The 25,350-nt window shown below is 39.7% G+C and overlaps 1 protein-coding gene across 2 annotated transcripts in view; it reads right to left on the bottom strand.

Moving 5' to 3' along the window:
• RSU1 (Ras suppressor protein 1) overlaps nucleotides 1-25,350 on the bottom strand; it is a 193,780-nt gene that overhangs the window by 75,569 nt on the left and 92,861 nt on the right. For both annotated transcript variants that reach the window (XM_053572367.1, XM_053572366.1), the window contains exon 8: nucleotides 12,571-12,703. In XM_053572367.1, coding sequence (XP_053428342.1) covers nucleotides 12,571-12,703 — 133 coding nt within the window. The remainder of the gene's footprint in view (nucleotides 1-12,570; nucleotides 12,704-25,350) is intronic.

The raw sequence follows: 25,350 nt of genomic DNA, 5'->3' as shown, positions 1-25,350 counted from the left end.
CATCGTAGCTCTGTAGTTAGGGCACTGGTCCTGCAGATCAGGGGTGGTGAGTTCAAACCTTCCCCGGGCCTGAAGTAAACAGGTGAGAAATTACATCAAAGATCAACAGCTGATATTACAACCTGACTTACATTTACTCCCAGGGATAAACATGTTCAACTCTTTTTCTGACTTTCTTACTAACTGAAGAAAGGCCTGCTAGGTAACTTTACCATTGACAGTGAACATCAAAGAGGAGACAGGATGTAAGGTTATGCGGGTTTTGAGGGTTTCAGGTTTCCTTTTTCTCTTTGATACTTTTTAGCAATATGGGTTGAATGCAACATATTTTCATGCAAAATAGGTCCAGAGATGTCAAAAGTTTGAATCCTAGTTTACATGATGAAGAAAATGTGATAATACATTTAGTAGCTGTAAAGGGAACCATAATATACCGCGTAGCAGCTACCAAGAAAACATAAATCAGGAGGGACAGAAAATACAGTCAACTTTTAAAAATAAAACAATCTTTATGTCAAAAACTTTAGGGGAAAAATGGCTTTTCATTTGCATGTCTACTCTACAGAACTAATGTTTGTCTGTGGCTTATTTTGAGCTATTTTCAGATACGGTAATGAAAAAGAAAAGTATACACTGTTTTGCATACCGATTGTCACTATGTAAAATTTACTAACTGCTGGAAAGGTCTTGGAAGTTTAACACTCTTCTCTATCTTTCCGAAGATATTTATAAAACTATCTGCTAGTTTTGCATGTCCATTTATATCTCACCGGAAAATAATAAGTTTTCTAGAGTTTTCATTAGACGTGATTTCCTTCTGTAAAGAGCTGTCTTAAAGCAAAGGGGCCTCCCTATTAGGTTTGAAATGCTCTGGCCTTTGGTGGACCAGATATACAGGTAAAGTCATCTAAAGAACTTCCAGGTGGCTGACTCGACAGTCCTCAGAGGCTATAGGAGCTCTTTAATAAAGCCCATTTATGTCCATTACAACCTGTAATAGGTTTATTCACAGTGCAGAAGGAAAAAAAAAACCACATTAATTAGTCTTAATTCTACAAGTAAAGCAACTTGAGAACGATAACTGGCAGATAAAACAACTCATCCTTGCAAATCCAAGAGGATGATTTATTTTGCTAGATTTCCAGTGAAGAGAACTTCTCAGCATTTTTTCTTATTGTTGCTCTCCATTTCCAAACATTGCTTCGTTAAAATGGCTACCATTAACTAATAGGTGTTAACAGAATGGCCAGTCTTCATTTAAGATTAAAAAACAAAACACAAAAAACCAGGTGCCAGAAGGGCACCTTTCCCAAGGGAGAAAAAGAACGTCAGGGGAGCATCTTTTGGGTTCTGCTGCGCTGGGGACAAAGCTTCAGCAGTGCCATGCTTTGCAAATTGCAGCCTTCGTGACAATGCCTGTTTGCCAAATGCCTCTTTTAACCCACATATTTTCAGCCTAACATTTGTCAAATCTCTTCTTTTGTTAACTTGTTGATGAGTGTTAACTTGTCATCTTTTAAAATGACTTGTGGAAAGCTATCCACCTTCCCTGATGGAAATGTGCAAAGCGTGACTTACCCCCTTTCACAAAGAATCTCGTCAAGGGTCCTAACTTCAACCTGATTGCCCCTCCTTGGGGGGAGGGGGGATCTACCTTCTGGAAACCTAGCAAGCAGTGACTATTCCATCATAACTCCGCTTCACAGAAACAAAGAGAGTCAAAGACGGAGAACAGCCATCATGACACAGAGGTAAAAGGACAATGTGTAACTCAACTACAGTCTGAAAATGCTAAAGCGCTGTGTAGGATGAGATCTTCAACAACCCAACTGAGCATATTATTTTACTTGAACAGAGGGAATAATTTATAACGGGCAATGTAATGACATCAGCCAGTATGGTCCCCTGGGGGAAAGCGCCACAGAGGAACAAAGGGCCGTCTCCACTTGAGAAATGATGAGGATGTGATTAATGCCCCAAATGTATCAACTCCAGAGAGCAATCTCTGCAGATCTATACCTCAATACCCCACCCGCCACACCTACCCACACCTCCTCCTGCTGAAGTGAGCTAGTCCACATCTTCATCCAGCTACATCATCTCCAAGTTATTTTAGCTCTTCCTACACACTGAGTTCACTGTTTTGTTTCAAACATCCGTGTCTGCTCTTGAAGTCCATCAAGAGCCTGTAAATCAGATAATTCATCTGCTCTGTGCTAGATTCAGAAGGCCTCAAGGATGTGCTTAGAACATGAAGCTCACTGTGAAAGTCGACCACACATGCAAATGAAAACGTCCCGGTAAGTTCTTTAGTTCTTTGCTGCTCTCTCTAAGTAACAGGTTAATTGGTTGGAAGAAAAGGAGGAGGTTCGCTGGTACTTTAAGTGCCAAAACAAAATCATGCTTTTATGGTAGTCTAATGATAGGTAAACACACACCTCACAGACATAGATAAATGTCTAAGGATTTCTTTTTTTTAATCGAATAGGGTGTATGTGGCTTAACTAAAAAGAGACAAAGGGGTGACAATTAGGAACTATAGGTTTTAGAATAGAGGATCTAAAATGAAGGCACTAAATATGAAATTTGCTTTTTTAAAAAAATGAGAGTATCATAAATAAATTGCCCTCTCTGAAGGCTGCCACATATAAAACTTATAAAAAAAAAGCCAAGTATCTGTTAACTAGAATTTTTTTTCAGACAGTTAAGATATTAAAAATCCATTTGTTGTGAAATAGCTGCTTAAAAGAAAGAAGCTGGGTTCTAATTACATGAGAATATACTAATATGGTGCAGATATATTCATATACATGAAGGAGGATGCTGAATTTCAAAAATCAGTGTATCTTAATCTGGTGAAACACAAAGGTAGCATTTTTGTACAGGTTTTTATTCTTTTAAAGGCTAAAAATCTGACTTACATCCCCGCTAGTAATCTATATTTTGGCTAGTATGTTTGACAAAGGAGTAATGCTAGGTAGCTACTAAGGGAGAATGAGAGAAGAACAGAAAAACTGAAATATACTGAGTCATCAACACTCTTCTCTTTCCCAAGGAGGAGAGAAGGAGAGAAGAACTCACAATGGGTCCCTGCTGTAAAGGGACCCATGTCACCTGTGTCCTCTCTGCAGAGGCTCACGTGGACACCCTAAACAGAGCTCCTGGGGTACCAGCTAGTAACCCTAGAAAGAGAACAATGGCTCTTTTATAGTTACTCATGCCTTTTCATTTTGATTTAACTGTATAAAAGGTAATCCAGTGCTCCACAAGGAAATCAAGAAGAAAAAACAAACAAGCAGACAAATTGCCTAGATTCCTCCAAACCCTCCCCCCAAAGGATGCTAATAATAGCAATAGGGGTACGGATATACATCTCAAATATGTTACTGATTGAAGTATAGTGCCACGTTATTATTCCAAATAACCCATTAATGAACTCAACTAAAGCAACAAACCTCTGGCTTATCCAGAATCCTGATCATGTTCAAATAAATAGAAATAGTTAGAAATAATGGATCTTGGTGATTAAGTGCCTAATAATGACTCTGAGGCCATATAAAATCCATAAACTCACAGCTTAATCTTTTAAGATAAAAAATTAAAATTAGAAGCACTTTCATATTCAATGTATTTGAATGCTCTATAAATTATAAATCTGTCAATAGTAAATTAAAAAAAAAATTGTTAACCTGAATACTAAATAGAATTTCCTTCCATTCCTGATGGCTAGGAGCTTGCTCACGTATTTTGCTATCTGTTATCATAAACAGAATGATTTTTACAAGATACCCCACAAACCAAGCTCTAAACAGTTTCCCATTTACTAAAAATTAGAGCCCTACCCTACCTAAATCTCATGACAGCAATGATTAAAAACTTAAGAGAAACAGAGTAAACAATGATCTGCTAATTTGCAATTATATTTTCACACATTTTCATAACTAATTTCCAAGGGTGAGCTATATTCATATTTTAAAAAAACACAATGGAATCTGTGATAATTGTATATATCTATATAGCTTATGAAGTAATAACACACATCCTATACTTATTTTATCCTGAAGTCTTTTTTTTTTTTTTTTTCACTTTATCACCCTGGGTAGAGTGCCGTGGCCTCACACAGCTCACAGCAACCTCCAATTCCTGGGCTTAGGCGATTCTCTTGCCTCAGCCTCCCGAGTAGCTGGGACTACCAGGCACCTGCCACAACACCCGGCTATTTTTTTGTTGCAGTTTGGCCAGGGTCAGGTTTGAACTCACCACCCTCGGTATATGGGGCCAGTGCCCTACTCACTGAGCCAAAAGCGCTGCCCTTTTTTTTTTTTTTTTTTTTTTGAGACAGAATCTCACTCTGTCCTCCTGGGTAAAGTGCTATGGTATCTTAGCTCACAGCAACCTCAAACTGTTGGGCTCAATTGATCCTCTTGTCTCAGCTTCCCGAGGGGCTGTGACTACAGGTGCCCGCAGCAACACCTGATTAGTTTTTCTATGTTTGGTAGACATGGGATCTCCCTTTGCTCAGGGTGATCTCAAACTCCTGAGCTGAAGCTTGTCATGTCCTCCCAGAGTGCTACAATATCAGCCATGAGACACCATGCCAGGCCTTGAAGTTAAGTCTTAAGATTTATATTGTAAATTACATTGTCATGGTATTGTCTAAAAAAGAAATCGTAGCCATGGGCTAAGCTGCTTTTGTATATGAGGATATGGCATCAATTGGCAATTTGGGGGTACTGAGATTATAGGCCACTATTCACGATTTATTTTCCCTGTGATTCCATCAGATGGAAGGAAACACAACCACAGCAAACCCCAAACATCTGACCAGAGCACAGTACTCAGGCAGGAACATTATGAAACACCAGCGGGCCATCTCTGGGTGGAGCTTCTGTCCTGTCTGTCATTCTGGACACACTGGCCCAGCACAGATTCAGTGAAGACTATGGTGAGTTTTGGGCATTTTTTCTGATAATAAATGAATGAATGAATGAATGAATGTCTTAACTGATTGTGACCTTCCATCATCCTCTCCACTTTTTCTCTACTAGTCCAGATGTTAAATACTTAAAAGTGGGTAGCGGACACAAAAACAAATTAAATCCAACTATGGATGTTTTCAAATCTTTTTAGTAGATGCTTAAAACTACACTGTGTCTTAGCTTCTGGAGTCAGCTAGGCACTGAGATAAATGACAGTTTGTCTGAGAGCTGGGAAAGCTTAGATAACACAGGAAAACAATGACACGAGATAAAGAGAAGCAGTTGGGGCGGTAGAATTCCTCCCACTGTCCAAAACACTGAGAAACAAAAGCAGGAATAGGCAGGTTTTAGGGGTGCTCTCCTCAGGTGCTGCTAACCTGCAGGGAGCACTTGGGGCATCTGATGCTGTGACTTTAAGCCGATGATTCCTCCTCCTCCACTCTGCCTTTCTCCTTCCTCTTAGAGAGATTATCATCTCACTAGAGAAAAAGCTTCTAAATAATAGAATGATGCTTTCCTAGTATGCTCTATTGATTTTACAAATAAACTGCTTAACAATTTTGTTCAGAATGCTTGTAATTCTTTGCAGTCACAGAAGGAAAAAAAAATATGTTCTGATCTGAATGTGTCTGGTAAATTTCCTTAGTGCCATGAATATTCAACTAATTTAATATCTCAAAAATTCTCTAAACAAAATTGGTTAAAAGTCTCTTGAAAATTTCAATTAAAAATTATCTATAAATAGATGAGAGGCAGAGCAAGATGGCGGCCAAGTAACAGCTTCCTTGCATCTGGGCACCGTGAGTCTGGGGAGATAGGACTCCAGGCATCTCTGGCTGGTGGGATCTGCCTATCATCACACCTGTGAGGATACAGGGAGTCAGCGACAGACGTCTGCACCCCAAGAGGAGGACTAAAACAGTGGAAAAACGGCAAATGGTCACGTGTGTTCAATCCGTCTAAACCCGCCCGCAACTGTAAGTTCAGTAGGTAGCAGTGAGACTGCAAACCAGAAAGCCCTTACCTGTGAACTGTTTTGGTATCTTTGGACTTGGCACTCAGTTGAACCGCCTTGGGGAGAGCCTGAGCAGGAGTGTGGAGAACTTTGGCTGTTGTCTAGGGCCCCAGTCTGAGACGCTGAGTCAGACGGAGCTAATAGTGTTTGGCTGTGGGTCACAGGGAGCCATTGTGAGCGATCTCCCCCCGCAAGCTCCACCCTCAGGGTCGCAGAGCTATAATCGGGTGGGAGCTGGTAACCCAGCGACCAAGTAGCCTAAGGGTGGGGTCTGAGCCGCCTTGCAGCCCTAACCCTCAGGGGCAGAGTGAGACCGGTTTTGGCACATTGGGTAAGTGTATAGCCACTTCAGCAGTGATTCCAGGGACAAGCACATTACTGGGAAAGCTTCTGCTCAGCAAGTTTACAAGTTCAAAGTGCCTTTTAAGTGGGCTGAAGAGAGATTTAGGGTGTCTACCTGCTGGGGTTTGAGAAATCAGCAGCCTCCAGTCATATCAGAACTGTGATTCACATCTCATACCCCAGAAGACCACGTGTTGCCCAGACAATATTCAATAACATATACACACTGCTTTGTTTTCAGTTGTGTTTTTTTTTGTTTTGTTTTCTTTTTTTTTGGTTTGGTTGTTTTTTATTTGTTTATTTTGATGATGTTGTTTTTGTTTAACTTCAACTTTTTCCATATACATCCTTTTGCTTTCTCAGTGTTTCCAGTTTAATTATGATTTCCCATTACTGCCTTTTTCAATAACTAGAACTTCATTTTTGCTAGTGTTTCTACCGCTATTATTTGGTTTTTCACCCAATTTTGTCCCGTAAAGTTTTCTGTTTGCTTGTTTTGGTTTGATTTATAGCATTTTTGTCTTTCCTCTCTACTTGGTGGAGGTTGGGTACTATGTCTGATCAGGCTACCAAAGAGCTGCTGACCTCAAGGGAACTACCCAACTGGGCACCCCCAGAAGGTGGGGTTTTTTTAAGATTGTGTCGAAGTACCCTACTGTACACCTATATCGCTCTGTCTCCCTCTTTCTGTGCCTCTCTTCTTTTTGTCAATATTCCTTTTACCCACCCCCTCCCCTTTCTCTATTTTTCTTTTTTTTTTTCTTATCACTCGGTCGTCCTTTCTTTCATCCCTTTTTTGCTCTTCAACCTTCTCACCCTTCTGGTCCTGTAACCCTTAGTCCAGAGGCACGAGAACTTAAAGAGAAAGAGGAAGTGAAAGGAAAATTAGGGCAAGGAAACAGATAAAAGAAATCACTCATGAGGAAGAATCAGCAGAAAACTCCAGGCAACATGAAGAACCAGTTCAGAACAACCCCGCCAAGGGACCATCAGTTAGATACTGCAGAGGATTCCACCTATGAAGAAATGCTAGGAATGACAGAAAGGGAATTTAGAATACAGATGTTGAAAACAATGAAAGAAATGATGGAAACAATGAAGGAAACTGCTAATAAAGTGGAAAATAACCAAAAGGAAATCCAAAAACAGAATCAAATAAGAGATGAATGATATGAAGAATATGAAAAGGATATAGCAGACCTGAAGGAACTGAAACAGTCAATTAGGGAACTTAAAGATGCAATGGAAAGTTTCAGCAACAGGTTAGACCATGCAGAAGAAAGAATTTCAGAGGTAGAAGACAAAGTTCTTGAGATAACTCAGATAGTAAAAGAGGCAGAAAAGAAGAGAGAGAAAGCAGAATGTTCACTGTCAGAATTATGGGACTTTATGAAGCGTTCCAACATACGAGTTATAGGAATTCCAGAAGGGGAAGAAGAATGCTCCAGAGGAATGGAAGCCATACTAGAGAATATTATAAAAGAAAATTTCCCAAATATCACCAAAGATTCTGACACACCGCTTTCAGAGGGATATCGGACCCGAGGTCGCCTCAACTCTAACCGAGCTTCTCCAAGACACATTGTGGAACCTGTCCAAAATCAAGACAAAAGAAACGATTCTGCAAGCTGCCAGGAGTAAGCGCCAGTTGACCTACAGGGGCAAATCCATCAGAGTGACCGCAGACTTCTCTAATGAAACTTTCCAAGCAAGAAGACAATGTTCATCTACCTTTAATTTACTTAAACAGAACAATTTCCAGCCCAGAATACTGTACCTTTCTAAGCTAAGCTTAAAAATTGACGGAGAAATCAAATCATTTACGGATATACAAACATTGAGGAAATTCGCCACAACAAGACCAGCTCTACAGGATTAACTTCAACCTGTTCTGCACACTGACCACCACAATGGATCAGCAGCAAAGTAAGAACTCAGAAATTAAAGGACAGAACCTAACCTCCACACTGATGCAAAAGATAAAACTAAGCAATGGACTCTCACAAAATAAGACGAATAGAATACTACCACACTTGTCAATTATCTCAATAAATGTTAATGGCTTGAATTACCCACTGAAGAGACACAGATTCGCTGACTGGATTAAAAAACACAAGCCATCCATTTGCTGTCTGCAAGAAACACACCTGGCTTCAAAAGACAAATTACAGCTCCGAGTCAAGGGTTGGAAGACAATTTTTCAGGCAAATGGAATTCAGAAGAAAAGAGGAGTTGCAATCTTATTTTCAGATACATGTGGATTTAAAGCAACTAAAGTCAAAAAAGACAAAGATGGTCACTTTATATTGGTCAAGGGAAAAATACAACAAGAAGACATTTCAATTCTAAATATTTATGCACCCAATTTAAATGCTCCCAGATTCTTGAAACAGACCTTACTCAGTCTGAGCAATATGATATCTAATAATACCATCATTAACAGGGGACTTTAACACTCCTCTTACAGAGCTGGACAGATCCTCTAAACAGAAATTAAACAAAGATATAAGAGATTTAAATGAGACCCTAGAACAACTGTGCTTGATAGACGCATATAGAACACTCCACCCCAAAGATAAAGAATATACATTCTTCTCATCACCCCATTGATCATTCTCCAAAATTGATCATCCAAAATTGATCATTGATCATCTGTTGATATTTGATCTCCAAATATCAACAGAATCAAAAGAATTGAAATTTTACCTTGTATCTTCTCAGACCATAAGGCACTAAAGGTGGAACTCAACTCTAACAAAAATGCTCGACCCCACCCAAAGGCATGAAAATTAAACAATCTTCTGTTGAATAACAGATGGGTGCAGGAAGAAATAAAACAGGAAATCATTAACTTCCTTGAGCATAACAACAATGAAGACGCAAGCTACCAAAACCTGTGGGATACTGCAAAAGCAGTTTTGAGAGGAAAATTCATCGCTTTAGATGCCTACATTCGAAAAACAGAAAGAGAACGCATCAACAATCTCACAAGCCATCTTATGGAATTGGAAAAAGAAGAACAATCTAAGCCTAAACTCAGTAGAAGAAAAGAAATATCCAAAATCAAATCAGAGATCAATGAAATTGAAAACAAAAGAATCATTCAGAAAATTAATGAAACAAGGAGTTGGTTTTTCAAAAAAATAAATAAAATAGATAAACCATTGGCCAGACTAATGAGGAATAGAAAAGTAAAATCTCTAGTAACCTCAACCAGAAATGATAAAGGGGAAATAACAACTGATCCCACAGAGATACAAGAGATCATCTCTGAATACTACCAGAAACTCTATGCCCAGAAATTTCACAATGTGAAGGAAATGGATCAATATTTGGAATCACACCCTCTCCCTAGACTCAGTCAGGAAGAAATAGAGCTCCTGAACAGACCAATTTCAAGCACTGAGATCAAAGAAACAATAAAAAATCTTCCAACCAAAAAATGCCCTGGTCCAGATGGCCTCACTCCAGAATTCTATCAAACCTTCAAGGAAGAGCTTACTCCTGTACTGCAGAAATTATTCCAAAAAATTGAGGAAGAAGGTATCTTCCCTAACACATTCTATGGAGCAAACATCAACCTGATACCAAAACCAGGAAAAGACCCAAACAAAAAGGAGAATTTCAGACCAATCTCACTCATGAATATAGACGCAAAAATTCTCAACAAAATCCTAGCCAATAGATTACAGCTTATCATCAAAAAAGTCATTCATCATGATCAAGTAGGCTTCATCCCAGGGCTACAAGGCTGGTTTAACATACGCAAGTCCATAAACGTTATCCACCATATTAACAGAGGCAAAAATAAAGATCACATGATCCTCTCAATAGATGCAGAAAAAGCATTTGATAAAATCCAGCATCCTTTTCTAATTAGAACACTGAAGAGTATAGGCATAGGTGGCACATTTCTAAAACTTATTGAAGCTATCTATGACAAAACCACAGCAAATATTTTACTGAATGGAGTAAAACTGAAAGCTTTTCCTCTTATAACTGGAACCAGACAAGGTTGTCCTCTGTCACCTTTACTATTCAACGTAGTGCTGGAAGTTCTAGCCAATACAATTAGGCAAGACGAGGAAATAAAGGGAATCCAAATGGGAGCAGAGGAGGTCAAACTCTCCCTCTTTGCTGACGACATGATCTTATACTTAGAGAACCCCAAAGACTCAACCACAAGACTCCTAGAAGTCATCAAAGAATACAGTAATGTTTCAGGATGTAAAATCAATGTACATAAGTCAGTAGCCTTTGTATACACCAATAACAGTCAAGAAGAGAAGCTAATTAAGGACACAACTCCCTTCACCATAGTTTCAAAGAAAATGTAATACCTAGGAATATACCTAACGAAGGAGGTGAAGGACCTCTATAAAGAAAACTATGAAATCCTCAGAAAGGAAATAGCAGAGGATATTATCAAATGGAAGAACATACCATGCTCATGGACAGGAAGAATCAACATGTTAAAATGTCTATACTTCCCAAAGCAATCTACCTATTCAATGCCATTTCTATCAAAATACCAACATCGTACTTTCAAGATTTGGAAAAAATGATTCTGTGTTTTGTATGGAACCGGAAAAAACCCCGTATAGCTAAGGCAGTTCTTAGTAATAAAAATAAAGCTGGGGGCATCAGCATACCAGATTTTAGTCTGTACTACAAAGCCATAGTTCTCAAGACAGCATGGTACTGGCACAAAAACAGAGACATGGACACTTGGAATCAAATTGAAAACCAAGAAATGAAACTAACATCTTACAACCACCGAATCTTCGATAAACCAAAGAAGAACATACCTTGGGGGAAAGACTCTCTATTCAATAAATGGTGTTGGGAGAACTGGATGTCTACATGTAAAAGACTGAAACTGGACCCACACCTTTTCCCACTCACAAAAATTGATTCAAGATGGATAAGGGACTTAAATTTAAGGCATGAAACAATAAAAATCATCAAAGAAAGCATAGGAAAAACACTGGAAGATATTGGCCTGGGGAAAGACTTCATGAAGAAGACTGCCATGGCAATTGCAACAACAACAAAAATAAACAAATGGGACTTCATTAAACTGAAAAGCTTCTGTACAGCTAAGGAGACAATAACCAAAGCAAAGGGACAACCTACACAATGGGAAAGGATATTTGCATATTTTCAATCAGACAAAAGCTTGATAACTAGGATCTATAGAGAACTCAAATTAATCCACATGAAAAAAGCCAACAATCCCTTATATCAATGGGCAAGAGACATGAATAGAACTTTCTCTAAAGATGACAGGCGAATGGCTAACAAACACATGAAAAAATGTTCATCATCTCTATATATTAGAGAAATGCAAATCAAAACAACCCTGAGATATCATCTAACCCCAGTGAGAATGGCCCACATCACAAAATCTCAAAACTGCAGATGCTGGCATGGATGTGGAGAGAAGGGAACACTTTTACACTGCTGGTGGGACTGCAAACTAGTACAACCTTTCCGGAAGGAAGTATGGAGAAACCTCAAAGCGCTCAAGCTAGACCTCCCATTTGATCCTGCAATCCCATTACTGGGCATCTACCCAGAAGGAAAAAAATCCTTTTATCATAAGGACACTTGTACTAGACTGTTAATTGCAGCTCAATTTACAATCGCCAAAATGTGGAAACAGCCTAAATGCCCACCAACCCAGGAATGGATGAACAAGCTGTGGTATATGTATACCATGGAATACTATTCAGCCATTAAAAAAATGGAGACTTTACATCCTTCGTATTAACCTGGATGGAAGTGGAAGACATTATTCTTAGTAAAGCATCACAAGAATGGAGAAGCATGAATCCTATGTACTCAATTTTGATATGAGGACAATTAATGACAATTAAGGTTATGGGGGGGGAAGCAGAAAGAGGGACGAAGGGAGGGGGGTGGGTCTTGGCGTGTGTCACACTTTATGGGGGCAAGACATGATTGCAAGAGGGACTTTACCTAACAATTGCAATCAGTGTAACCTGGCTTATTGTACCCTCAATGAATCCCCAACAAAAAAAAAATAAAAAATAAAAAAATTATCTATAAATAATAGAGACGATTACCACATGTGGTTTTTAACAGAGTATTTTTAGATCCTGTGTGTTGAATGACACCAAAGGAATGTCACATGATCAGTTTTCAAAAACAGGAGTAATTAAAAATACCATCAAATCACAGTCTACTATTTTAGAAAAGCAATTTACTTACTACTTGTATGTCTCCGAACGGATGTATTCGAAAACATGGGACACACCAAGCTGGAATTGGTCAGCAATCGGGGTAACCCAGGGATTGTTCTCTGCTTTGAATACTTGCTTCTGACCAGTTAAATCCAAGTTTCCTGAAAAGATGAAGGAAAAAAAAAAGTGAAGGTCATCGCATCCAACACAGAAGAGTTCTACAAGTCCTCTTAGTAACCACAGCACAATCCTAAGGACCTTGTAGGTCATCGGATTTTTTAAAAATTTCTTTGCCTAAGTCATCCCTGGTCCACAAGCAATGTTAGTGACAGTACCCTGGCCCGTGAAATTAGGAACGAAGGAAGGAAGGAAGAAGGATGGAGAGAAAAAGTAGATGTCAGGAAGCCAACCTGGAAGGATTTTTCTAGGTATTTGTTATGGAGGCTAAAAGTGACTTGTTCAAGATTAAGAGAAGTAATAACATGAAATCTCCCTGAAATCCTATCCTGAGGATGTCGATGTGCACCACTGCTTGTTTTATTTGATCTAAGCCCAATCTGATCAACATCACTTTTCTGTCAACCACAGCAGAATATGAATGAAGAAAGACAAGAATATTACACAAGTAAAATTATTATTGTTCTACTCAAGCAACACAAGCTCAGCATCAGCACTAAATGAATCCCACTGACATGGTAATGATAGCGACTAACATTTGCTTAGCTCTAATCAGTTTATGAATTAACCTTTAAAATCATTTCCTTGGTGGGGACAAGGTGGTGGACAAGAAGCAGCCTGCACATGCCACTCTCTAGAAGCTGGAAAACTGCAGGTAGATGCCCATCTACAGACAGACCCTCTCCAGAGCACTGGATATCATCAGAGAACCAACAGGAGAAGCTCAAGAGTGAAGGAGATGGGGACAGGGACTCTTACTTGCTAAGACTGGAAGGTATCCAAGGATGACCCCGACACTTGGGGAAGAGATAAAAAAGAAAGCCCACGGTCACATACACCCACATGGACACGGCGACTTGAGCTGTGCGGGGGGGTGTCCCCACCACTGCAGGCCTCTGTGCTTATCAGAGAACTGCTTAGAGCCCATATAAGGAAGTTGTGTCAGAAAATAGGCTCAGAAAGGACCCGCTGGCCTTGGGTCCCAGATTGCTGCAGCTGATGCTATTCTGAGTTCTCAGGTTCTAAACTCTTGGTCTACACAGGGATTGGCTTCACTGTAGTACTTGCATGCCTGTAATTGGACACCAAGAGCCTCCACCCCTGGCAGCCCCATGTGCCAACCAGTGGAACAAGCTCCCCAGCATGGAGCGCCACTCTTTTGAGCACCATACTCCTGTGGACCCTGGCACTGAGCAGAGATCCACCTCACTGAGAACCTACAGATCCACACACTGTGCAGTGGGCCATTCTTTCTGTTGTGTACTGGCCAGCAGGCCACACCCCCATGACTCGGAGTGCCAAACAGAAGAACAAGCCATCTAGCCCCACACACTGACTGGTAGACCAGGCCCCTGCACCACCAGGTAACACTTAGCCGGTGGTCCAGTTCTCCACCATGGACCTGCTAACAATAACTTCCCTCCAACTGCATACCACCATTACACCAAAATCTGAGTAAAGTGAGTATCTGCAGCCCTGACACCTGTGGCCACTGCTTAGCTAACCTCATCAAACAACTACTGCTACCACTGTGGAGAGACCTGGACAGAGCAATCTCCTGCAATTCCCACCTTGGTGGAGAGGGACTCACCCAGAACTCTGCCTGAGCTCCCAACAGTGGCCTAGGGACCAACGCACCTAGTCATTGGCCAAGGTTCTGTGACACACCCAGGCATCCGCCAAGGTCCTGTGACCTGTTTTATTGTCAACCAAAGTCCTGGAACAGGCCCAGGCATATGCCAAGGTCTTGCAATCTGCATAGGTGCTAGACAAGGTAATGCCACCAGCTTCTGGGTAGAGTGTCTTACTCCTGCCTGAGTGTTTGACAGCGGCCTGTGGACCAACTCACCAATTCAAACAAATATCTCCCAGCACCAACTTAGAATGTGAAAACTACAGGAAATCAAGATGACACAGGAGAATACTGTGTTATGGGGTCTCAATGCATAAAGCCCTCTCTCAACAGGTCAAATCCTCCAGAATATGACACAAAAGCACTATGTAGGAACTTCTCCTTCTCACTAAGTAGATGAGCTTCCAGCAAAAGTTAACAGGTGTGCTGCAAACCTATCTGTCCTGAGAAGAGGTGTCAGATAAGAAGAAACCAGCACACGTGCACGCACACACAAACATGAAAAAACAAGCTAGTTTAACAACCCCAAAGAATCACAGTAGATCCAGAGCAATAAATCCCAACCAAAGGAAATTGTTGAAATATCAGAAATGGAAATCAGAATATGGACAGTAAACAAAATGAATGAAATCTAAGAGAAAGTTGAAAATCAACACAAAGAAACAAAAAAAAAAAATTCAAGATGTACATGAAAAATAAGAAAAAGTCACTAAAGAGATATGTAACATAAAAAATATAAAAGAACTGAAAGAAATGAGTCATTTAGAGAATGACAAAATATAATAGAAAGCTTCAAAAACAGGCACAATGTAGCAGAAGAAAGAATCTCAGAGCTTAAAGAAAACACTTTCAAACTAACCCAGTTAAGTCAATGATGGAGAAAAAAGAATAAACAATCACTCAAAGAAATATGGGATTATGTGAAGCAAGCCAATATACAAATTACAGGTACCTTGAAGGGAGAAAAGAAAAAGCAAAAAGCATGGAAAATCTATTTGAAGGAATTATTGAGAAGAACTTCCCTGGTAATGCCAGGGATTCAAACATCCAAATACAAGATGGTCACTGAACAACGGGAAGATTCACAGCAAATATTACACTGCCAAGATACATAGTCACAACCCGTGCCAAAGTCAAAATACAGGAGAAAATTTGACAAGCCACAAGATGAAAGCAACAACTAAACTACAAAGGAAACCCATTAAAGCAAACGTGGAGACCTTCCTTACAAGCCTGGCGAGACAGGGGCACCATTTTTAATGTTCTTAAACAACTGCCAGCCAAGAATTGTGTGTCCTGCAAAATTAAGTTGCCTAAATGATGGCGAAACGAAGACTTTTCCAGACAAGCAAGTACTAATGGAACTTGTGACTCCTACACCAGCCAGATGGGAAATGCTCAAAAGTGCACTGTACATGACATGACACGATGAGATGCCAACCAGTGTAAAGACACCCAGAAGTTCCAGCTCACAGCTCTCACAAAATAATAGCACAAGTGGGAAAACAATAACATATCATCCAACATGATGAACAGGAAAGTGGCCCACATATCAATACTAAGACTCAACATAAACGGTCTGACTACCCCACTTAAAGGACATAGAGTAGCTGGATGGAAGAAAAAACACAACCCCAGCATTTGATGTCTCCAGGAAACACATCTAAACACAAGGACACACAGATTCATAGTAAAAGGATGGAAAAAATATTTAAAGCAAATGGACACCATACGTAAACAGGTGTATTCATAATGATAAAAAAAAGAAAAAAGAAAAAAAACGCCAAATGGTCATTATGTAACAGTAAAGAGAAAAGTTAAACAAGAAGACATTACAAACCTAAATATATACAGGACCTAACACAGGACTCCCAGTTTCATAAAGAAATTCTTCCAGACTTAAGCAAAAAAATGGAACCTTAGCATCTTAATTCCTGGGGATTTCAATATCTGGACATAATGTCAAAGCAGAAAATGAAAAAAAAATTGGACTTAAACAGGACTCTAAAACAAATGGATCTAAGAGACATTTACAGAATATTCTATTCCAAAAAACTATTGAATACATATTCTTCTCGTCAGCCCATGGGGCGATCTCCAAGATTGGTCATACCTTAGACCACAAAACAAGTCTCAATAAATTAAAAAAAATATTGAAATCATACCATGTATCTTCCCAGCCCACAGTGGAATAAAACAAGAAATCAATTCCAGGAGAAACACCCAAATCTACACCAAGTCCTGGAAATTAAAAGAACCAATTGCATCATTGGGTCACTGATGAATTTAAGACAGAATCAAAATATTCACTGAACTGAGTGACACAGTAGATATAGGCTTTCAAACTCTATTGGATACAGAGAAAGCAGTCCTAAAGAGAATTTTCAGAGCCTTTAACATCTACATCAAAGAGACTGAAAGACCGCAAATTAACAACCTAATGTTACATCTCAAGGAAATAAAGAAGGAAAAACAAACCAAATATAAAGTCAATAGATAAAAGAAATAACAATGCTGGGAGCAGAACAAAATATAAATATAAATAACCACAAACATGTACAAAGAATCAGCGAAATAAAAAGTTGGTTCTTTGAAAAGATAAACAAAATGATAGCCTGCCAGTCTGTTTAACCAGAAAATGAAGACAAAGGATTCATGTAAGTTCAATCAGAAATGAAAAAGAAGACATTGCAAGGGATAGTGCAGAAATTCACAATGTCCTCTGTGCTTACTACAAAACCTTTACACAAATTAGAAAGCCTAGAGGAAATGGATGAATTCCTGGAAATGAACAATCTCCTAAGCCTGAACCAGGAAGAAACAGAAATCTTGAACAGATTAGTAATGAGCAGTGAGATTGATGCAGTAATAAAAAAATCTCCCAACAAAAAAAAGTTCCCAGACAAAACAGGTTCAGAGAGGAGTTCAACTAGACCTACAAAGAACTGGTATTTATCCTACAGAAACTATTTCTTAACATCGAGAAGGAGAAAATCCTCCCAAACATATTCTATGAAGCCAGTGTCACCTTGACACCAAAACCAGGAAAGGACACAACTAAAACAATTACAGACCAATATCTCTTAGAAAGATAGATGCAAAAATCTTCAATAAAATACTAGCACACAAAATTCAACAGCACATCAAAAACATAATGTACTATGATCGCATGGGTTTCAGTGCAGAATATAAGGATGGTTTAACATATGCAAATCAAAACATATGAGTCAGCACATAAACAAAAACAAAGACTTCAAATTTCTTAACACATGCACAAAAAGCATTCGATAAAATCTAGTATCCTTTCATGATAAAAAGCCTCAACGAACAAGGCATAGAAGGAACATACCTCACAATTATAAAAGGTATAAATGACAAACCTGAATGGGGAAAGCTGAAAACCTTACCTCTAAGAACTGGAACAAGACAGAGGTGCCCACTGTCACCCCTTTTGTTCAACATGGTATTGAAAGTTACAGCCAGAGCAATCAGGCAAAAGAAAAAATAAAGGCATCCAAATTGGGAAAGCAGAGGTGAAATTAGCTCTGCCGATGATATATATGATCTTCTATGTAGCAAACTCTAAGAACTCTACCAAAAGACTCCTGAAATTGATAAATAATTTCAGCAAAGTCTCAGGTAATAAAATCAATGTACAAAATACCAGTAGCATTTCTATTACTATATACCAATAATAGTTAAGTGGTGAGTCAAATCAAAGACTCAATACCATTTATAATAGCTACACAGAAAATAAAATACTTAATAAACTAACAGAAAAGGTGAAAGACTCCACAGAACTACAAAACACTGAGGAAAGAAACTGCAAATGACACAAACAAATGGAAAAACATCCCCTTTTCAGGGATGATAAAATCGGCATTGTTAAAATGTCCATACTGCCCAAAGCGATTTATCAATTCAACACAATCCCCATCAAAAATACCAGCATCATATTTCACACAGATCTAGCAAAACTAATCCTAAACTTCACCTGGAACCAGAAGAGCCAGAACATCAAAACAATCTTAAACAAAAAGAAAAAAATTTGGAAATCATCACATTACCTGACTTCAAATTATAGTACAAGGCCTTCATATCAAAAGTAGAGACATAGACCAATGGAACAGAATAGAGAATATAGAAATAAAACCATCCATCTATGTCCAACTGAACTTCGACAAAGTAGGCAACAACATATGCTGGAAAGAGAAAGCTCTAGTCATAAAGGGTGAGGGGAAAACTGGGATGGCCACACACCAAAGAATGAAGTGGGATCCCCAAATCTTGCCATTTACAAAAATTAACTGAAGGTGGATGCAAGACTTAAGTGTGAGCCACAAAACTATGAATACTACAGAAGAGGTAGAAAAAACTCTTCAGGACACCTGCCTGGGCAAAGAATTCATGGCTAAGACTCCAAACGCAAATGCAACAACAAAAAAAATAAATATACGGGACTTAATTAAATTAAAAAGCTTCACACTATAAAGGGAATGAGCGATAACGAGAACAGACAACCTGCAGAATGGGAGAATACAGTCACAAACTACATACATATCCAATCGTGGACTCATGTCCACAATATACAAAGAAATCAAACAAACAAGCAAGAAAAAAAAAAAACATCAAAAAGTGGGCAAAAGATATGAACAGAAGTCTTTTTGAAAGAAGATAGACAAATGGTTAACAAACACGAAAAAATACTCAACATCATTAACCATCAGGAAAATACAAATTAAAACTACAATGACATACCACCTTATCCTTATTAGAATGGCCATTCTTAAAAAGTCAAAAACACTAACGTTGGCATGGCTGCAGAGAGGTATTTATACACTCATGGTACAACCAAAATTTAATACAACCCCTATGGAAAACAGTATGGAGGTTCCTCAAAGGAATAAATTTAGACCTATTATTCAACCCAGAGGAAAAGTAGTCATTGTATAAAAAAGACACCTGCACTTGGATGTTTATCGTGGCATAATTCTCAACTGCAAGGATACAAAATCAGCCTAAGTGCCTATCAATTTAGGAGTGGATAAAGAAAAATATACATATATACATACACACACACACACACACACACACACACATATACTATGGAGAACTACTCAGCCATAAAAAAGAATGAAACAATGTCATTTGCAGCAACTTGGACGGAACTGGAGACCATTATCCTAGGTAAAGTATCTCAGGAATGGAAAACAAAACACCATGTTCTCATTAATAAGTGGGAGCTAAAAGATGGGTACATAAAGCGATATTAAGGACACTAGAAACCAAGGAATAGGGGAGGGTGGGAGAGGGGCTGATGGATTAAAAACTTACCAATGGGATACAGGGAATACTATTTTGGAGAGAGGCACACCAAGAGACCTGACTAAAGTATTATACAAGGTACCGGTGTAACAAAAATTAGAATTCTAATAAGACCAAACAAAGAAAAAAATCATTTCCTCATTTAATTCTCCAGCATCCTCTAAGGTTAGTTATTACCATCATTTTGTAAGAGAAGAAATGGAAACTCAGGAAATTAACTAATATGTCCAAAAAAACCATCAGCATGGGGAATTGAACCTGACCCCAATCTTCAGCGTCTGGTGAAGCTATCAGGTTGCATGTCAACGCTGATCAATCAGGATAAGCTACTGAGAGCAGCAAGCATCCCCTCATCTGGATAACATCTGTTACTGATCAGCTGAATCTGATTTTTTCTTTTTTGTTTATTCAAAAATGGAAAAGCCAGTGTGGGAAAGAGTCTCATAGAACGTGCTCCCTACAAAAGCAGGAAAGAGCAGTGATGGATGGGAGGCCTTTCCCCAAAACGCCTACTGAGGAAGACCCTTTTCAGACTTCTGGTCCACAGCCCAGAGCTGTTCAAACATAGACACCTGACAATTATTCTTCCCAAGGAACAACCAAAATAAAGGAAGATGTTTTCCCTGTTCTGAGGTTCTACTGTCTATTTTTTTTTTTAAATTCAGAACAATGAAAACATATTCTGGGACAAGAATATGCCACAAAGCCAATCATTTCCTAGATGATCTAAGCATTGGAAAGGAACAGATAAATCCTCTTTTACAAGGAGGATGAGGTAGTATTTCTTCTTAAAACAAAAGAACAGGTACATTGAATCTTACCACTTTTTATTATGTGGACTTAAAGAAAAAACCATTATAATTTTAAGATTAAGATTTTTAAAAGAAAACCGATATTCCTATTAGGATGGAGTAATTCATCGTGATCTTTCCAAAGTAACCAAGAATTTGTTGGTCTTAAGTACAAAAATAAGCAGACCCGTTTCTCTCCAAGATTATCAATATTGTCAATTTCCTCATCTTAATGATTAAACATTATTAGTCAGATATTCAGTCACTTGGGAAATTAATGAGCTTGATTCTGTCAACCATGAGTCAGAAAGCCGCCTGGGGCACATGGAAACCCAAGGGCTGTACAGACTGCGCAGATGAGCGCCTTTCTTTGGTTTAATGTGGTTGGCAAGGGGCTGCCCTTGATCACCTTTTGTTTTTACCTTTACTTGGGAAGGGGGTTTTCAACACTTCCTGTTTACATTTCTCTATAATTCCTATTCCCTCTTAGTATTTAGCTTGCTGTACTCCAGGTGTCCTGTCTTCCATATTGTGCTCTTATTTCTTTTTCTCCAATTTCCTTGTTTTCTAAAAATGAGTATTGGACACATTTATGGAGAGAAGTCATCCATTTAAAACCAAGTCTGCCTTTCTGAAGTGTCCTATTTTACATCCAGCATGGTAGGCTGCCCCCTGTTCTCAGGAAGCACAGCCACGGAGGGGAAGGGGTTACATGCCAGGCAACAGCGACCACAGGACACAGCAATTTACCTGTAGCTGAGGTTACAGGTGCTGGAGGTGAACAAACCTTGCTGAAAACATCCATTGAAGAAACCACCTATGGGTACGTATTATCTTCCTGCCTCTAAGCTCTGCCCACTGACATCAGCGGGGAACCAACTATTAAAAAAAAAAAAAAAAAAACATTGCTAGGAGGCTGAGGCAGGTGGATCGCTTGAGCTCAAGAGTTTGAGATCAGCTTGAGCAAGAGCGAGACCCTGTCTCTACTAAAAATAGAAAAACTAGCCAGAAGTTGTAGCGGGCGGCTGTAGTTTCAGCTGTTCCAGGAGGCTGAGGCAAAAGGATTGTTCCAGTGTTAAGAGTGTGAGGTTGCTGTGATCTATGACCTCATGGCATTCCCCCAACAGTGACATAGTAAAACTCTGTCTCAAAAAAGGAAAATTGAGACTTTTGGAAAAATATATGCATTCTAAAGTAGATGAGAAAAATAAGAAGCCACAAAAAGCATAAATCACATCTCTATGGAATTAGAAAGTGACTTTTTTTTTTTTTTATTGTTGGGGATTCATTGAGGGTACAATAAGCCAGGTTACACTGATTGCAATTGTTAGGTAAAGTCCCTCTTGCAAGCAAAGAGGAGCTAGCTCCCTGCTAACGGCTATTCTGTCCTAAATATTTTTCCTCCTTGTCCCTATGAATTCGTTATCCTACTGAGAAATACAGTCTAAATTTCTAGTGGGTAGAATTGTATTCTGTTGAAGCACCGCTCAAGACACGTTATGATGAATTAACTCAACTGGACAGCTGTCTTCTTCACATCTGGTTAAGGTGACAATCACAGAAATAGGACTTTTCTCCTTTATGGAGAAGAGCTAGAAGAGCACGGTGCTAGCTGTCTTTGGAGCACAGAGCATTTCTCACTATGCTGTATTTTCAGGGCTCGGTCAGCATGAGAGCAACATGGATCAGAGAAAGGGTTTGAAAAGGACGCCACAGACAAGCCTCAACTGTTCCAAATTTGCCCTGCTATACAGGAATGTGAGGGGGAAAGACTATCTTATTCCTCCAGGCTGCACCCTGAGTTTTCTTCCAGCAAGTTCCAAGGCCTGCAGCAATATTCTAAAAACATAGGTATGTCGTCAGCAAAGCTGGCTCTAATGGACCATCTCTGAACTTGAGATAAAGGTGCTATTTCTGTGGGAAGAAGAGTCAGCTTGCTACTACTTACAACCTACAAATCCACCCTGGCATGTACACAGCCTCTTGTTAACTTATTCACAGCTTCTTACTAAGCTGGCAGTCTTTTTAGCTGTAATCCTCTGAAAATAATGCACTGAAGTTCTATGCTCTTCCCTGATTGCCAGTCATAGAAGATGGACCTAAGGGAATAATGCCAGGAAAGGTCAGCCATGTTCTCTGGGCCCTTTTGTCTGAAGCCTCTCACCCCCTGAAGATCTGTCAATCCCAAGTGATGTCTCTATTAGGTGCTGTCAGTGGAGACAGAAGAGGCATGGGGATTGCAAATGACGTCTGCTAACTGGAGCACATAGGAGACGCTGGAACAGAGCTAGACATACTCCCTTCAGGGAAAAGGAGTCTTACACTGATGTCTGAGAGTCAGAGTAAACAGGAAGGACCCGGAGCAACTCATGAATATCGGCATTCACATCACTTTCAATCCATCTGCACATCTTGGGGGGGGGGGAGCGGGGGCTGGGCTACCCTCCCCCACCCACATTTGTTCATTTTAGTATCACACGATGCCACTAAATCAAACTTGCAGGTGCTTCCCAGAGCTCCACGGATGGAGAGCCTACCAAAAGAAGAATAATTGAGGTTTACGGGGAGGGGGAGGAAACAAAGCAGCTTTTAGTTTGATGGTGTTCTCTTTTTAATAAAGAGCTATGGAAAGCATGTTAAATGCTCATGGCAGACCTTACAGGAGGAACTATCACAGGTGACAGAGATGGAAGCCGCATGAGCCAGACGGAGCAATGCCCGCTCAGAGTTCTAACTGGGGTTCGGCGCGCTCAGACGCACTCATTTTGTTTTTCCAACTTGATGTCATCGGCAGATAACACAATACCTGCTGCTGTGGAGCTGTGATCCTCCCAGCAAGCGATTTGTCTCTGGGTGCTCTCGCCACACTCAGCTGCCAGCCGGGAAAGCAGCGATTTCAGAAGAGGGTTAATATAATTAGAGTAAAGCTGGCTATTATACAGTGTGAAAAGATGTCACCCGTCTCATCTTGGCCTAGCAACAAGTTCCCATCGCTACAGCAGAGCGCATCTGTCAGCTGTCGGAGGTGGGTTCCCTTTTAAGTAATAACATGCAGGGAGCATCTCACCCCACTGTCAGTCAGCCTGCAATCGCCCTGCCGCTGCACGCTTCAGCGCGCCAAGTTAGGGGCCCTCACCCATCCCCTTTATTAGAAGGCTGAGCGGTACTCTGGTGGTGTTCTAACAAGGATCAGGCAGCAGGATTAAGCACTGTGACAAAGAGGATCTAATAAGCTAGAAAGGGGTGCATCTACAGACACGCTGGCTGGCTCCCAGACACAGACTCTGCTCACTGCTCCGGCTCAGGCCACTAGGGAAGCCAGGCAGCGTCGTGATTAGCGGTGACCCTCTGACCGATGCTGCTAGGAAGATCATATATCACTCAGAGGCTTATTCTGCAATTGCAAATTGGATTTTCCATTTTATTACCTGCAAAAGGACCACATATGCTCCTTTCCAAAGCCTCCGGTACAGCAAGCTCTGCCATGCGACTGTAATTGAGTAAACACTACATCATGCAAAACGATCATTCTCATTGCTAGTATAAACATGATTGAATGCAACAGGAAACTGCAGCCCATTAATAAGCATGCTCATTTACACTTATGGAAATTGGTTGTTTCCATAATCACACTGTAAGAATTCTTCCTGAGTATTCCAAATCCTGAAACATGTGGCCAGGGCTATCATTCATCACATCGTCAGCAATTGAGGCGATGTGGGCGAATTTTTCACGTCCTCAAAGCATCCTTCCCTTCCTTCCTCATTTTAAAGTAATACCACAGAGAGCTTTTTAAATTAATGTGCTCTAAAAGCCAGGCTCCGTCATAAATATCTAAGACCATGGTCTAACAAGGTAAAACTAAAATAACCATGGCCAATCGGGTTAGTCTGTCATTAGTCTACCACATTTGCCCAAACACAAGTAATTGATTTGCTCATGAAGAGACAGAGATGGGACATTAGGACAGCTGAAAGATCACCTCTGCTCTGCACTGAGTCCCCACAAGGAAAATGACCACAAATGACTCCAAGACAAAATGAAAGCTACGTTTAGGGCTGCTCCATATAGAAAGAGAGATTCTACACACAAGTCTCCACAATTCTTATCACAATGTGCTAGGCTACTAATTATAGAAGTGTGTGATTATAGATAAATGGCTGACTTTGGAAAGTTCCTTTCATAATTCTTTAGTAACATATTTAACTGAAGGGAAAATGATCCTAGGCCTATAAAATGATGCTTATATTGTAACAGCAAATGTTTGCAATAAGTAAACACAGGAAACAACCAAAATGTTTATCACCAAGATAAACAGAATAATAAGCTACAGCTTTACTATGAAATGCTCTAGTTACCAAAATAGATTTTGTTGGAGTCTATTGACCTGCAAAGAGGTCTACCCTCATTTAAAACCAAATGAAGAACATACTAAGTTTGTTATCATATGATTTTTGGAAAAATACAGAAGGAAGAAATTCTATACATGTGTATGAATACATTTGTAATGTGAAAAAGAAAAAGAAAAGAAAGAATAACATCAAATTGTTAAGTTTGGCTTTCCCAAAGAAGGGAAATTAGGTGGGGCAGGGATTTGAACTGGCAGAACAAAGGGTAAATTATTAATTTTCTCTTTGGAGGATTTCATCTTGTTCCAAGTATGTATTATTTTCATTATGATATCAATTAAAGTACACTGAAAGCGGGAATTGTCAGAAACAAATTCAAAATACCTGTACACACTAATTGGTACAAAGGGACGCTAATGGTATTTAAAACAGCACCGTCCTATGGCAGTGACCACTATGCTGGTGGCCTCTTCTTCTCTGTCTGCATTACAGTGCTGGCCCACACAGCCCTAAAAGGATTGCGAATCTAGGTC

The sequence above is a fragment of the Nycticebus coucang genome, chromosome 20, assembly GCF_027406575.1.
Source record: "Nycticebus coucang isolate mNycCou1 chromosome 20, mNycCou1.pri, whole genome shotgun sequence".
Taxonomy (NCBI): domain Eukaryota; kingdom Metazoa; phylum Chordata; class Mammalia; order Primates; family Lorisidae; genus Nycticebus; species Nycticebus coucang.
The sequence above is the reverse complement of the archived record's forward strand: the minus strand, read 5'-3'. Positions and strand labels throughout refer to the sequence as shown.